This window comes from Tetranychus urticae, chromosome 2 (assembly GCF_039701765.1).
Source record: "Tetranychus urticae isolate SD_2017Ah chromosome 2, NJAU_TeUrti_SD_1.0, whole genome shotgun sequence".
In the NCBI taxonomy this organism is placed as follows: domain Eukaryota; kingdom Metazoa; phylum Arthropoda; class Arachnida; order Trombidiformes; family Tetranychidae; genus Tetranychus; species Tetranychus urticae.
In genome coordinates this window covers 24,924,705-24,938,930 of record NC_142959.1, presented here as the reverse complement: position 1 = coordinate 24,938,930, position 14,226 = coordinate 24,924,705, and the positions used below count along the sequence as shown (strand labels likewise).

The following is a 14,226-nucleotide window of genomic DNA, read 5'->3' as shown; positions in this document are numbered from 1 at the left end:
GATTTTTGTTTGACAAAAAAAATGTCATCGTTTCATCATTTAAGGTGATTCGCATGAGTATGGCCAAGGATTGTTTGAATTAAAGAATCAAGAATCTGCCAATCATCACATTCAATATATGTTTTTGCTGTTGATTGTGAAAAATTACCTTGATATTGAAGAAAAGGACAATCAACAGTAAATTGAGTGTAATAAGATAATGAATTATCATGTAGAACCTTAAGAATTATCTTGGGGTAGGTTGATTAAGAGAGTGGCTCAACTGCAATAAAAAAACACATTGTTTAAAGGGTAAATATCACAAGCTGATTGGTAAAGATAGTGATTGATGTCAAGGAAAAAGTGTTGTAGTACTGACATCATTGCTATTTTAATAATTTGGGTTAAAAACAGGTTTAATCCAAAATAGCCTTATTGATTGTCCGACGATGAATCATTTTCAGGTTTGCCATGCAAGTTGACAGATCAGCTAGCACCAGTTTACAGCTGGCTCAGATGAATTGGATTAATAAAGTTGAGCCAAATGGATAATTAACACAACAAAAGGTCATTAACTTTTCCCTTTCAAACAAACACCAAAACATATCACTAACCGTGTTGTGTGAACATGGAAACCCTTTTTATAATAAGTTCAATATAATGAGCGCTAAAATTGAAAACCCTTTTAATATATTTAAAAATATTTCCGCACTGAAAAGAAAGTAAACTCATTCAGCCGATAAATATTGACCTTTGTTGGTTTTACAGCAAAATTAAATGGTTAAATCAATTCTAATTTATTAACTGTGTCCAACGCTCTTAATTAATGCTCTTGGGCTGGGTTAGTTAAAGTCCACTTGTCAACCAAAAAGCATTGACCACATAACAGTATATAAATGGCCATTTCTTTAGATTTTTTTGCTCACAAACAAAACATTTTACTTTACTGTGAACACCATTGTACAAAGACAATAAAGTCAACAATCAATATTGATCATGATTTCAAAAAATAATGTGAGTAATTTAATTTCTTTTAATGTTGTTTCCAATATGACTTAACAAAGACGAGACTTGAATTTACTAAATCTGGATAAGTGCTAAACATTTATAATCTAAATGTAAACCTTATTCAATTTAAAAAGTCAAAATTGAATTGACAATTTAACTGTTTCTGTCTATTTTAACTTATTATTTTACTGATTATACTAGGCAATCATCAACCTTTTAACAATCATCTATTTGATTGTAATCTTTACCATTGGATCATCATCAGCTTGGAGCATTGGATACTCAATGTATTTCCCTTATTATGGTTACGGTGGAGGAATCGGTTTTCGTCACCCATCTCCACCCATGTGGGGAAGATAATCAGTTAAACTACATTTGTATCAATAACTATTCAAACAGTAACTGTACAATTTGAAAAATTAAAATATACTCCTATTTATAGTTATAAGGAATAGTTTCATTTTTTTAAACGCGCTGTAAGTAAGAACCTTAAAACATTGTTTTCAATAAGCAGTTTATTTGATTTTACATTAGACATTTTTAATAAATAAACTGATTTTTGCCCTTTTAACCCTGAATCGATTGGGTTTAAAGAGTTTTGTGTCGGGAAAACCAAGTTAAGCCGATTCCCAGTCACCAGGATTAACGTCTACAAATCAGGATCAGACAACTGGTTAAACCGGGATTACAAGAAAGGTTTAGATTTTTGTCTTGAAAAAGTCAAATTGTCATTTATTACCAATACAACGTATTTGGGTATTATTGGTGGACAAATTGTATCCAATTTTAAATTTGATTGCTACAAAAAAATGTAAATTCAACTGAGCATAAAACAAAGCGTACTAAATAAGCTGACGTTGTTTTTTGTTGCTTCAAGCTTCAACTATTTAAACCTATTTCATACAATCTTGTTTGTTGAAGAGTGAAGATGAAATTTAGTATTACAACGTCAAGAAAACAAGTTAATTGTTTGACGACATTAAGGTTTTTTTTAAAAAATGAGATTGCTTGTTTGGTGTACAACGATCAGTTAACATTCAATTGATCCAATCTTCAATGTTTTATCGCATTTTAATCAATACAACTAATGCGATCAAAAGCCAATTTACTTCAGTTCATTGTCGATTTAGGCCTACAATTAGTTAAGCCTGTTAGATTTTGATTAGATAGATGCTTTGTTTAGCAAAAAATGGCTCAGTTTTAATGAGAATAAGTCTTTAAAATATAAATTTGGGAAATTGTCCCATTTTGAGATAAATCAACTTACAAGTTTATTAATTAAACGATTTTTATTTACAAAGATGAGTTATTCAGTCGATTTGAGTTATTATGATGTAAATGACAGAAATATTCAGATAATTATTCAGATGTTCAATGGAAATACAAATCACTTACAAAATTATGTAACAGGTTATTTTACAAAAATATATATACAATATTTTTCCACTTATTCATATGGCCTTCTAACGATTCCAATGAAGAGTATAACATTAGTTGCTGTGTCTCTAATCAAGAAAAGAAAAGGTCGATTAACAACAAACCGTGTTGGAAAAGCAGGTCGACCTGATCGAGCGATAAGGATGGCTGTTGATGCGGCAGCTTCGGTTCCTTCTTCATTAACTGAAACATATACTTTATGAACAACTGAATTGACTGTAATCCCCTTTGTTTGTAATTCATGAGTAGTGTTTTTGTTCTTGCCATTTTTGTTAGCAGACGCTGGCTGGAAGAAACCAGATAAGTCGGCAAATCTTGGGTCAAATAGCTTCATAATTCCCATTGAGTATAAAGGTCCAGACAGTTCAAGCTCTTGTTCTGCTTTAAATTTAGGTAGAACGACAGATATTTCATCGTCAAACATATTGGCCACTACATCCTCTAAATGGCTGGGCTTCAATTGGCGAACCAATGAGTCAACACCTTTACTTGCATCCGGGAGAAGAATTAACATTGAGAAATCTTGATTAGCATAAGGTAACTCAAGTACAGTACATCGAAGCGCTTCACTGACACCATACATTAAATTGGCGGTTAACTTCATGAAAGGAATCTGAATAGATTCAACAGGGGTAACATGGAAAGTGCCTATTTCAGTTTTTGAAGCATCAAACTGGTTGTACCATTTAGCATGGAAATAAATTGCATTGGCAATGATAATTGTTGTCCATTGGGTCACACTGCCAGGTGGAATGAGATCTTTTATTTTACCGTGAGTTTCCTCTTCAATCCAAGAGTTGATTGCTTTAAGAGCACCGCCCGGGTTAGATGTAAAGTCCATAGACTCGGCTTCAGTCGCAAAATGTTGCTTGATGCAATCATTGAGGGTTAAAGCATCATTGATGAAAATTTTATTCGCAATGGAATAGGCTTGTTTTTTGGAAGTCTCCTTGGTCACTAAAGAAACGTTTCTCTTCAATTGGTACCAAAAACGTAATCCCTGATATGCCATACCCACAGCATGTTTAGGAACATTATTTAAACCAAGAACTGACCTTAACTCACGATCAGTTTCATGACGAGCTCCCATGTAAGAAACAAGAAGAGCTGACCAGATTGAGAACGGACTGAGAATTAATCCAGGGGACGAATCTTTAGATTCAAAGTTGTGAAGAGAACGCAAGATGTCAATTGAAAATTTATGTAAACCAGAAATCAGTGTTCTGGAATATTCAGATGGACTATCAGAAAGATGTCCATTGGCAACATCATCGTCATCGTAACATTTTTCATAGGAACCGATTGACGATGGTTTAGATGTTGGTGGAGAAGATCCAGAAGACGAAGGTAATTTAGGGGCAGATTTTGGTGATTGTTGTGGTAGGTTATAACTTTTGCAAACTTTACACAATATAATTAATAAAATTATATATTTGACTGGAATAGTGAATGATGTCAACATATCGCGTTTGAACGAGTTAAAGATGGGTTAAGTTGAAATGCTAGTTTTGTAAAGTTGACCTTGTTAATCCTATTGGAAAGAAGAGACTAAATCGACTTGTTTCTCCAACTTACTTCAAAAGTTGTTTTGAAATTGAGCATCTAAAAGATACTAATAATAGTAGCGATATCAGTATCTTTATCCAACTACTTTTGAAGCGCCTTTTTCAATTTTACAACAAAAAATATAAAAATCGCAATAATTAAATCAAATTTATATCAAAACAATTACTATTCTCGACAAACAACTAACACAGCAAAGTTAAAAAATTATACTCACCATAGAACCTACAATTCAATACATAAATAGGCAATATAACAATTTACCTCTGTAATTGATCACTAATTTAAGTTTATTCACTCATTAATATATTTGATAAATTGATGACAATCGAAAAATTTTTTAAGAGTATTTACAATGATTAAGTATTACAATATGCCGACGACAATTAATGATTGTGCTTACATCAAGACTGGAGATGTTGTTAATTGTCCACTGATACATAATACAAGATTGATTTGATTCACGGTGATAAAATTTGTAACGATGATAAATTTATACGAAAAGTGAAGAGCTCTTCAAAGAAATGGTCATTTACATATTATTAATATTGAATGTATTACTGTTTCTTTGTTTTATGATTACTTTTTCTAGTAATATAATTAAGAAAATTTAATATCAAGGAAATAAAATTAATTTTTAATGATGGGTATATCAATAATCAGAGTTTTCCTCAAAATATTATTACTTATCTAATAATATCACTAAATTAAGAGAATATAAATTAATCTGGGAAACAATGTTTAGATTTTTGTCTTTTAATTAGATTCTAGGTTTGATTTGATATAAAGACAATTGTATTATAATGATGAATAAGATGGAGATAAATAAGAATTGAATGTTTATAGAAGATGGAAGTGAATAAAAGATTAAAAATTTGGGATAAAACTGGTACCAATGAATTATAATTAAAGATTAGTGGAAAGATTTAAGCTCAAGATTTCAGCTTTTACCATTAGCTAGATACATAAAGAGTTGTTTTTGCCGAATGCTAATTTTGATGCTACGAATGCTGTAAAGTACGAATTAACAGCTAACGATAATAAAGCAAACAGACTAAAAACTAGCAATACTTCATGTATTTGTATTCAGTAACTCCACATTAGTACCATTACATATACTCTGATTATGTCAACCATAGCTGGTAATATAAGGAATCATTGAACGGAAAGGAATTGAAAGGAAAAATGACAAATAGCGTGAAAAGTGGAACACAACTGATTAATTAATTTTATAAAAGGTTAGTTTTTACTTGGAGTAGATAATAAGAAGCAGAGATAATAATGCTAATAATTAATTGCGAAAATTGGTAATGAGCACTTTTATTGTGCTTTCATAAAGACATTAACAGTTGTACTCAAATCTATCAGTCCTTTAACCAATCCATGTTTATATGATGAAATCTGGACTTGCCTTATTGTAATATGTTTCTCAATTGTTCATTAATCAGTTACTCTTAAATATATCATTGGTGCAATAATTTAACTTTTTTATTCGGCCTTGCTAGCTAGATGAATTAGTCCGGACAAACAATGGATCGATATGTATTGAACGTACAAAAATTGATTATTTGATTGATGAAAGAAATGTGGGTTGTTGAGGAGGAGGATGAGAAAAATTAGGTAAGTTGAAGAGAAGATCGTAATAACATGTGATGAGGTATAATAATCATATTCATGAGCCATATGATAGAGAAATGAATGAATTTTACTTCAAAAAAGGGACAAAAGAACCTTTTTGGTTTTCATTTGTGAATTAAAATGAAAATCTTGATTCGATTAACTGTTAATAAAGATATTTTTCCCTCTTATTTCTCATCATTACTATTCTATAATGAAACCTTCTCCTCCGGATTTCTTCCTTATCATCACCATCCATAAAATCCTTCAATATTTATCTCAGTAAATATTATCGCTAATGCATCCAAACTTAAATAATATAATTTTGAAAAAGGAAATAGGCTAATGCATGATGAGAAAGAAAGGAAAAAGGATAAGCGGCAAACTTGTGGAAGACACAAGGGAAAGTGGATGATAGTGATGGTGATGAAGAGAAAGAAAGAGGATGCTGCATAAAATCGCCTCAATATTGATCGAAATCACGCTCTCATTTCACATTGCGGTTGCTCAAGATTCGAACTGTTACTCTTTGCTCTTTCTCCTCTGTCTTCCTTCCCGGGCAGTTAAATCGATGAACCGAAAGTAATCTGGAAAGAGGAGAGAAAAGAAGAGAAAGATTGAAGGATAAATTGTCATCACAAATCGATACTTTACTGTAATAATATACCGGTAGATTGCAGTGAATTAAATCCTATTGAATCCACATTGAATCGAACAAATGCAAGTCCATCAGTCTTTGTACAATCAGTGTGGTGAGCAACACAATCCATATTTTCAAAATAAACAGTGAAGTAGATAATTGAATACAGCTAAAAGGCCATTTTCATCATCAACACCATCTTTCCAACACCAAAAAGCATTTTGTTAATTTCAAAAATGATTAAAAATGAAGAAAATTGTGAGTAGTTTTTATTTCATTTTCAGTGAATATTTAATGAAATCTCAGTTGTTCATTTGAATCTCATTTGTTTAGTTGATTAGACACGTTTAAAGCATCTCAATCCCCATCAATATCAGTGTACCATTAAACGCAAAATCTTGGCACATTTGAGTGAAAATGCATAATCGAAGAGATGGTCAACAGGAAAATGGTGAAAATGGTATTGATGGATCTGGAATGATGGGCGGCGGCGGTGACTTATCCAATTATGATTGGAATGGTATGGGTTTCAATAGTAACTCAGGTAATCCTGATTCTAATGGTGGTTCCGAGGATATGTCACGAGCGTTGAATTCATCTCGCACTCAACGGATTAGAGCGGCAATGTTTCCAGAAACGATAGATGAAGCCGGTGAATTGCCAGTAAACAATGGTACCAATGGTAACCACACAAATGGTAATCATACCAATGGTAATGCAAATAATATAAATATGAATAATTTAACACTAAACAATTCAAGCTCTGTTGTTAATCGACTTGCTGAACCTGCTCAAATGTTGAAACACGCAGTAACTAATTTGATTAATTATCGTGATGACGCTGAATTAGCAACTAGAGCTTTACCAGAATTAATGAAATTATTAAATGACGAAGATTCGGTAGTTGTAACTCAAGCATCAATGATGGTTCATCAATTATCCAAAAAAGAAGCCTCTCGACATGCACTCATGAACTCTCCTCAAATGGTTACCTCTCTAGTCAGAGCAATGGCGTCAACAACTGATATTGAAGTGACAAAAAATGCTGCTGGTATTTTACAAAATTTATCCCAACATCGACAGGGTTTATTAGCAATATTCAAATCAGGTGGGATTCCTGCTCTAGTCAAGCTTTTATCTTCACCTATCGAACCTGTTGTATTTCACGCCATCACTACTTTACATAATCTTCTTCTGCACCAGGAAGGATCGAAAATGGCAGTCAGATTGGCTGGTGGGTTACAAAAAATGGTTGCACTCCTAAATCGTAATCACGTCAAATTTCTAACTTTGGTAACTGATTGTCTTCAAATATTGGCTTATGGAAATCAAGAGGGAAAATTGATAATCCTAGCTTCCGGCGGGCCTCAGCTTTTGGTCAACATAATGACTACTTATAATTATGAAAAGTTATTATGGACAACTTCACGTGTTCTAAAAGTATTATCCGTATGTTCATCTAATAAACCAGCGATTGTTCAAGCGGGAGGAATTCAAGCTTTAGCGATGCATCTTAACTCAGAATCGAATCGACTTGTTTCAAATTGTTTGTGGACTCTGCGAAATCTATCTGATGCGGCAACCAAATTAGATGGAATGAATGGTTTATTACAGAATCTGGTTCATCTGTTGTCCACAAATGATCCTGGATATGCGATTACTGCAGCAGGAGTATTGTCCAATTTAACTTGTAATAATCCAGTTAACAAAGCAATCGTTTGTCAAGTTGGTGGAGTTGAAGCGCTGGTTCGTGTTGTTATTCAAGCTGGTGATGCTGAAGAAACGATTGAACCAGCAATATGTGCATTGAGACATTTAACCAACCGCCATCCAAGTTCAGAAGTGGCTCAAAATGCCGTGAGAATAAATTATGGACTTCCAGTTATTGTCAAACTTCTCAACCCACCTTCTCGATGGCCATTGATCAAAGCAGTTATTGGGTTAATAAGAAACTTATCCTTATGCCCTGCTAACCATGGACCATTACGAGAACAAAATGTACTTCAGAGATTGGTCCAGTTGTTGTCCAAAGCATTTCTTGAATCACAAAGGCACAAAGCATCTGTAGCTGCTGCTGCTAATGGTCCAGGAGGGGGCAGTGGAACTGGGGCAGGAACAACACTTTATTCAGAAGGTGTAAAAATGGATGAGATAGTTGAAGGAACTGTGGGTGCTCTTCATGTTCTTGCAAAAGATCCACACAACAGAGCGATAATACGAAGTCTCAATGTTATACCAACCTTTGTTCAACTGTTGTACAGTGAGATTGAAAATCTTCAACGAGTGGCGGTTGGTGTCCTCTGTGAATTGGCTGGGGACAAAGAAGGAGCTGAAATGATCGAAGCAGAAGCAGCCACAGCACCATTGACCGAGCTTCTTCATTCACGTAATGATGGTGTTGCTACTTATGCAGCTGCTGTACTGTTCAGGATGTCAGAAGATAAACCATCTGATTACAAGAAAAGACTATCAATGGAATTAACTTCGTCTTTATTCCGTGAAGATGCAAGTAACTGGGTGGCTGGACCAGGCGAATTAGATATGAACTTGATAGCAGTTGATGATGGTTTTTCAAGTCACCTATTTTCTGAGCCCTTAGCAGCGGGAGTTGGAGGAGGTTCAGCTTCAGTTCACTCAACATTATCTCGATCTAACCCTTACTCAACCGGAGCCGGAGGTGCTGGTGGAGCCGGATTAGGCCCAGGAGATCTAATGACTGGTATTACAAACAGGACAGGTTATCCAACTAACACTATGAATCCTTCACTAGAGTCAACAGTTACTTTTGATCCCCTCATGACCAACGGACAGCAAAATCTAGGTACTCAAGGTAATCAGGGTACAACGATGAATCCTTCAGGTCAATCATTAGATAATACAATGGCAGCTTGGTATGACACTGATTTATAAAATTCAACTCTTAATCATTTATGTTAACTTCACATGTGTCAATTTTTCATTCTTCAACAATAACCTCAATGACTCATTACCATATTCATCCATCATAATTTAATAGATCATCCGATAGATGTCATAATCTCATCTTAAATCAACTCAATATCAGTTGAAAAAACACAATCAAGTGAATCTTTGTGAATAATTGTAAATATTAATTGAAAGTAACGAAAAGGAACAAACTTAATCATGGAAAAAAGAATTGAAAACTTACTCAATTTAAACTCGATTTTCAGGAATCATTTGTTTGCAATAATCAGATTAGTTAATGAACAATTTTTTCCCAAATCTTGGTAAAATTAAATTTGCAAAAATGTTCATTTTCAGCTGAAAATTATTTTCTTTTACAAGCAACTTTTGTTTAACTCACCAAAAGCAAATCTTCTTGAATTATTAATCTTAGCCTGGTTATCAATAATCAAATGAATGATTCCAACACTAAATCCATTTTAATTGTTGTAATTTCACCTACTAAAACTAAATCAATCAACTGTCGTCATCTGATTACGAACCAAAACAATTGCAGAAATACTCTTCTTTTAATCAAGCTCATAACTCATAATGATTGAAGAAAACTGTCATTTATTGAATTTTAAATTATTTGATTAACTCATAAAAATGTCTAATTTAACATCAGATTAAAATATTAATCATAATAAAACATCTGAAATCTTTCGTGACTACAATCAATCCGAGACCAAAAAATTTCAAGTCAATTTGTATTCCCAGATTAATGGTGAGAGAAAAATTGATTGTCCTTCAATTTTGAGTAAAATTAATGACAGAATAATTTTGAATAGCAATTAAATGGAAAGTGAAACAAGTAATTAACAAATTGCACCGAAATCCTAAATACAGTGAGTACCATTAACGTTACAAACCATTTTTACAATGTTATCAACCGAAATCGCTGAAGTATCAATTCAGATTGAACTTGTAAATTCAGAAATAACATTTGTTTGCATTTCTATTGAGCTAATTATTGGCTTTTCATATCACAATAACAATATTTAAATTTGATTGTTTCAATAAGAGGATTCTGACAATTAAGATCAAGGTATTGCTGCAAATAAGATTCATGTTTTTTCAATGTTTACAAGTTAGCATTGGCTATTGGTGTTACAATCATTACTATTTCGAGACAAATTGCGGTTAAAGTGAATTAATGTTTGATTGTAATGATTGATGAATAGTAGGCTTTGACTATTTGACTTTTTTTGCCGGTTTGATTGGAAAGCTGTTTTCAGGAAATTTATTTTCATTCCACTTTTGGGAAAACATTGTTTCAAATCAACCTACAATCAAAAATATAAAAATCGTGCCCAACGCTGATGGCCTAAGAAATTTACGTCAAAACAAAACAGGAGTATTTGATTGCTGTTATTAGGTTTTACCTTTTTCATCAATAAATCAATCACAAAAATGATGAACAACAAAAGAAATGTCTACTTCTGAATCAATTTTTCAACCTAAAATTACGAACCTGAATTTCACAGATAAACGTCAACTAGCAACTTCCTAATAACAATTAACTGAAAAGTCGTATTAGGGAAAAATGAAACTGATTTTGTTGTAAAATAGACTAAATTTGAAGATCTCAGTTTCTTGCAAAAATGGCTTGGACTTGATTTTCAAACCAATTACACGTATTAACAAGTGTATAACCATGGTTTAATTGTGAAAATTTAGGAAACAAACCGCAAAGTCAATCGTATAATTAGGTTTGTAAATTATGAGTTGCAAGTTGATGTGAAAGTGGATTGTCATCGTTGTTAAATTGCTTTGAAAAAAGCAATGTTTTTAATTGTTTCTCTACATTAATGACAATTATTAGACTGTTGGAAACATTTAACAAATTATATTTCTTAAAAGGGAATGTAAATTGTTTTTGTTTCTAGAAAGATAATTGAAAGTATTGTAACGATAATTATGTATGAAAACATGTCTAACTGTGTGCTTGTTACAGCTTTGTAAGCTATAGTTTGGGTTAAGGGAAAGAAAAAGGTAAATGGCGAAAAATTTGACGCACTTATTTCAACATTTTATTATTATTCTGAATTTATATCCATTTGCCTTTATCGGGAAATTGGGTGAAACAATAGAAGGTTGTTAAAGGGTACGAATTGGTTCTACATAACCCAAATTGTTTATCTGGCCTTGCTTGCTAGATAAATGACCTGACTACCATTGGTTGAGGTTGTATTGAAAAAGAGACAAAGTTGACTTTATGCGAATTGATGAAATTAAATGAATAAAAATGAAAGATTAAGAGTGTGGGGTTGAAGAGGAGGAAGAAGATTAAAGGTTAAGTAAGTGGAAGAGGAAGGTCGTAATAACATGTGATGAGGTGGAACAAAATATGAGCCAAAAGATAGAGAGAAGAGCGAACGAGCGAGGAAGGCAGAGAAAGGGGAAAGAGTGTAAGGAAGAGCGAATAAGTTGGTAAAATGAGAAACAAGAAGAGAGATGTTTGTTATAATGTGAGGTTGACTGAGCGTGAGACAAGTAAAATCTTGAAATTCCTGTTGATTCTCATGTTGCAGTTATAAAGTCAACACTGACCGAGTTTATTTTCCCAATCATTTTTGCCTTCAAGCATTACTTTTGTGTTCAATTTCCGTTATTTTCTTGTGTATTGTTTAACTATTAGATGCAAACGATGACTGGATATTGATAACAACAACATAAGTAAACAAGTCTGTTGATCGTTTCTTTGTTAACTGTGTGTGTATTTTTTGTTCAACTTTAATTAATATAATTAAACCATGTTATCACCAACGGATTTGGATGTTGATTCGGTTATAGAGTGTATTCCAGATTGGCCAAAAGGTCCTCTTGACGATGCAAGAGCAAAAGCAACGTTTGACTGGAAAACAATGAGACTGGTTCTTGATGGTGATACAGTTGTTTGTTTCAAGCATAAAGTCTGGTCCGTTTTGGCCAATGATCCAATCTTCAAGCGAACTCCTTGGGAGGAATACAATAGAGATGAAGAGAGAAGATTGACCTTTCTTCGTTTAAAGAGGTTGGTCGATTACAAATTGGCCTCTGAAGAGGAATATCTTAACCAACCTCACAAAATACCAGCCTTTGTTCAAGCAGTTGGTCAATTTTCTTGGTCTCTTATAGTTAAACGAGTGTTGAGTTATGAATATTTTATTGTTTCCTGTAAAATGGATAACGGTGACCGAGATAATAGCCTTGTCGATGATATCATGAATTTCAATGCGCTTGGGGCTATAAGTATAACTGAATTAGCTCACGGAAGTAACACGAAAGAGCTTCAAACAACAGCAACATATGATCCGGTTAATCAGACGTTTATCTTGAATACTCCTCGATTGGAAGCAACCAAAGTCTGGTCCGGAGTTTTGGGACAAACAGCCACTCATGTAGTCGTCTTTGCTCAACTGTACACTCCTGATGGAGCCTGCCATGGACTTCATTCTTTCATGGTTCCAGTTCGAGATGCGAAAACCTATGAACCCTATCCAGGTATAAGGATTGGTGATATGGGAGGAAAAGTTGGCCTCAATGGATTAGACAATGGATTCATGACTTTTAAAAATTATCCAATTCCTAAGGCAGCCTTAATGAATCGTAACTCTGATGTTACCCAAGATGGAAAGTACACTTTAAAGGTCAGGGATGAATCCAAACGGTTCGGTATAACTCTCGGTGTTTTATCTTCTGGACGAATATTCATTATTTTATTTAGCATAAGCAACTTGCAATCAGCTTTAACAATAGCTGTCCGCTATTCAGCTGTTCGTCGGCAATTTGGCCCATCCAATGGAGAAGAGATACCGGTCTTGGAATATCAAAGTCAACAATGGCGCTTGATTCCTTATATTGCTGCTTCTTATGTTTTACAAAATTTTTTCGGCTCCTTGTTTCTTGATTATGTTGACTTTTTTGTGACCGCTTTCAATGCAACAAGTGACGCTCAAATGGACATGGGAGCTGAAATTCATTCACTATCTTCTTGTGGTAAAGCAGTGGCTACTTGGATGGCTCGTGATGCCATTCAAGAGTGCAGAGAGTGCTGTGGTGGCCATGGTTATCTAAAGGCAGCTGGATTTGGTGAAATAAGAAATGATCATGATGCCAATCCTACATATGAAGGTGATAACAATGTACTCCTTCAGCAAACCAGCAATTATTTGATCAAATTTTATAAGGAAAAGGTTGAAGAGGGTCATTCAATTTCATCGTACTTTGGCTCTGTCAATTATCTGGATTCAATAGATTCCATTTTATCGACCCAATGTTCAGGCAACCTTGATACCATACCAAAAGTGTTGGATGCCTATCATTTCATTGTTTGCTACTTGTTACGCTCAAGTTATCTTAAATTGGCGAATCAAACATCAACTTTGGGAGACCCTTTTAGTGCAAAAAATGCTACCCAAGTCTATTATTTGCGTAGTTTGGCCATTGTTTTCTTTGAGGCTGAAGCACTTGATCGATTCCAACGGTTTATTGATGAATTCCCTGCACCAGAGGAAATATCTGTAGTCTTGAAACAATTGGGTTTACTTTATGGACTTTGGTCAATTGAAAAGCACATGTCAATTCTTTACGAATCAGGATACTTTCCTCAGTCATCTGTCAAATCATCACCACAATCTTCACTATTAATAGGTCCATCAACACATATTAAGGAAACCATACTTCGACTTTGTAATGAATTAAAAGATAACGCGGTTGCTCTAGTGGATTCATTTGCTCCTCCAGATCATATCCTTAATTCATCATTAGGTGCCTCTGATGGTAGAATCTATGAAAATATATTTGCTGCATTGGAAAATAATACTGGAGCTTTCATCAAACCAGAATGGCTTGAACAAATATCTAAATCAACATCTGCCAGTCTCAAGTCAAAATTGTAATAGCCTTGATCATCATAATTCATAAGACTAATATATTTTTCAAGACCTTGCTTTCCATGTAAATAAAAAATTATTTAATTTTTGTAACTTGGACTTCATAACATCATCTCAAGATGAATTGATATTTTTTGATGA

General features: G+C 33.7%; 2 protein-coding genes, 2 long non-coding RNA genes and 1 pseudogene across 5 annotated transcripts; 3 read left to right on the top strand and 2 right to left on the bottom strand.

The window, feature by feature from the left end:
- Nucleotides 1–182: 182 nt before the first annotated feature.
- Nucleotides 183–491, bottom strand: LOC112538687 (uncharacterized). The gene is made up of 2 exons (XR_003081979.2): nt 359–491; nt 183–262 (listed from the first exon to the last, which is right to left on the bottom strand). It is a non-coding gene; the product is annotated as an uncharacterized LOC112538687 (long non-coding RNA).
- A 418-nt stretch (nt 492–909) lies between these two features.
- On the top strand, nt 910–1,435 carry LOC149094185 (uncharacterized). Its single transcript, XR_016199114.1, has 2 exons — nt 910–993; nt 1,189–1,435. It is a non-coding gene; the product is annotated as an uncharacterized LOC149094185 (long non-coding RNA).
- Nucleotides 1,436–2,233: 798 nt separating this feature from the next.
- LOC107360766 (serpin SMSB4) lies at nt 2,234–3,964 on the bottom strand. Its single transcript, XM_015927490.3, has one exon. It carries the CDS (start codon nt 3,884–3,886, stop codon nt 2,435–2,437), a length of 1,452 nt encoding a protein of 483 aa, XP_015782976.1. The 5' UTR covers nt 3,887–3,964; the 3' UTR covers nt 2,234–2,434.
- A 2,697-nt stretch (nt 3,965–6,661) lies between these two features.
- On the top strand, nt 6,662–9,154 carry LOC107360718 (catenin beta-1-like). Its single transcript, XM_025160470.2, has one exon. The coding sequence runs from the start codon at nt 6,662–6,664 to the stop codon at nt 9,152–9,154; it is 2,493 nt and encodes an 830-aa protein (XP_025016238.2).
- Nucleotides 9,155–11,529: 2,375 nt separating this feature from the next.
- LOC107360816 (peroxisomal acyl-coenzyme A oxidase 3 pseudogene) lies at nt 11,530–14,178 on the top strand (annotated as a pseudogene). The gene has a single exon (XR_016199097.1). The product of XR_016199097.1 is annotated as a peroxisomal acyl-coenzyme A oxidase 3 pseudogene (transcript).
- Nucleotides 14,179–14,226: the final 48 nt, after the last annotated feature.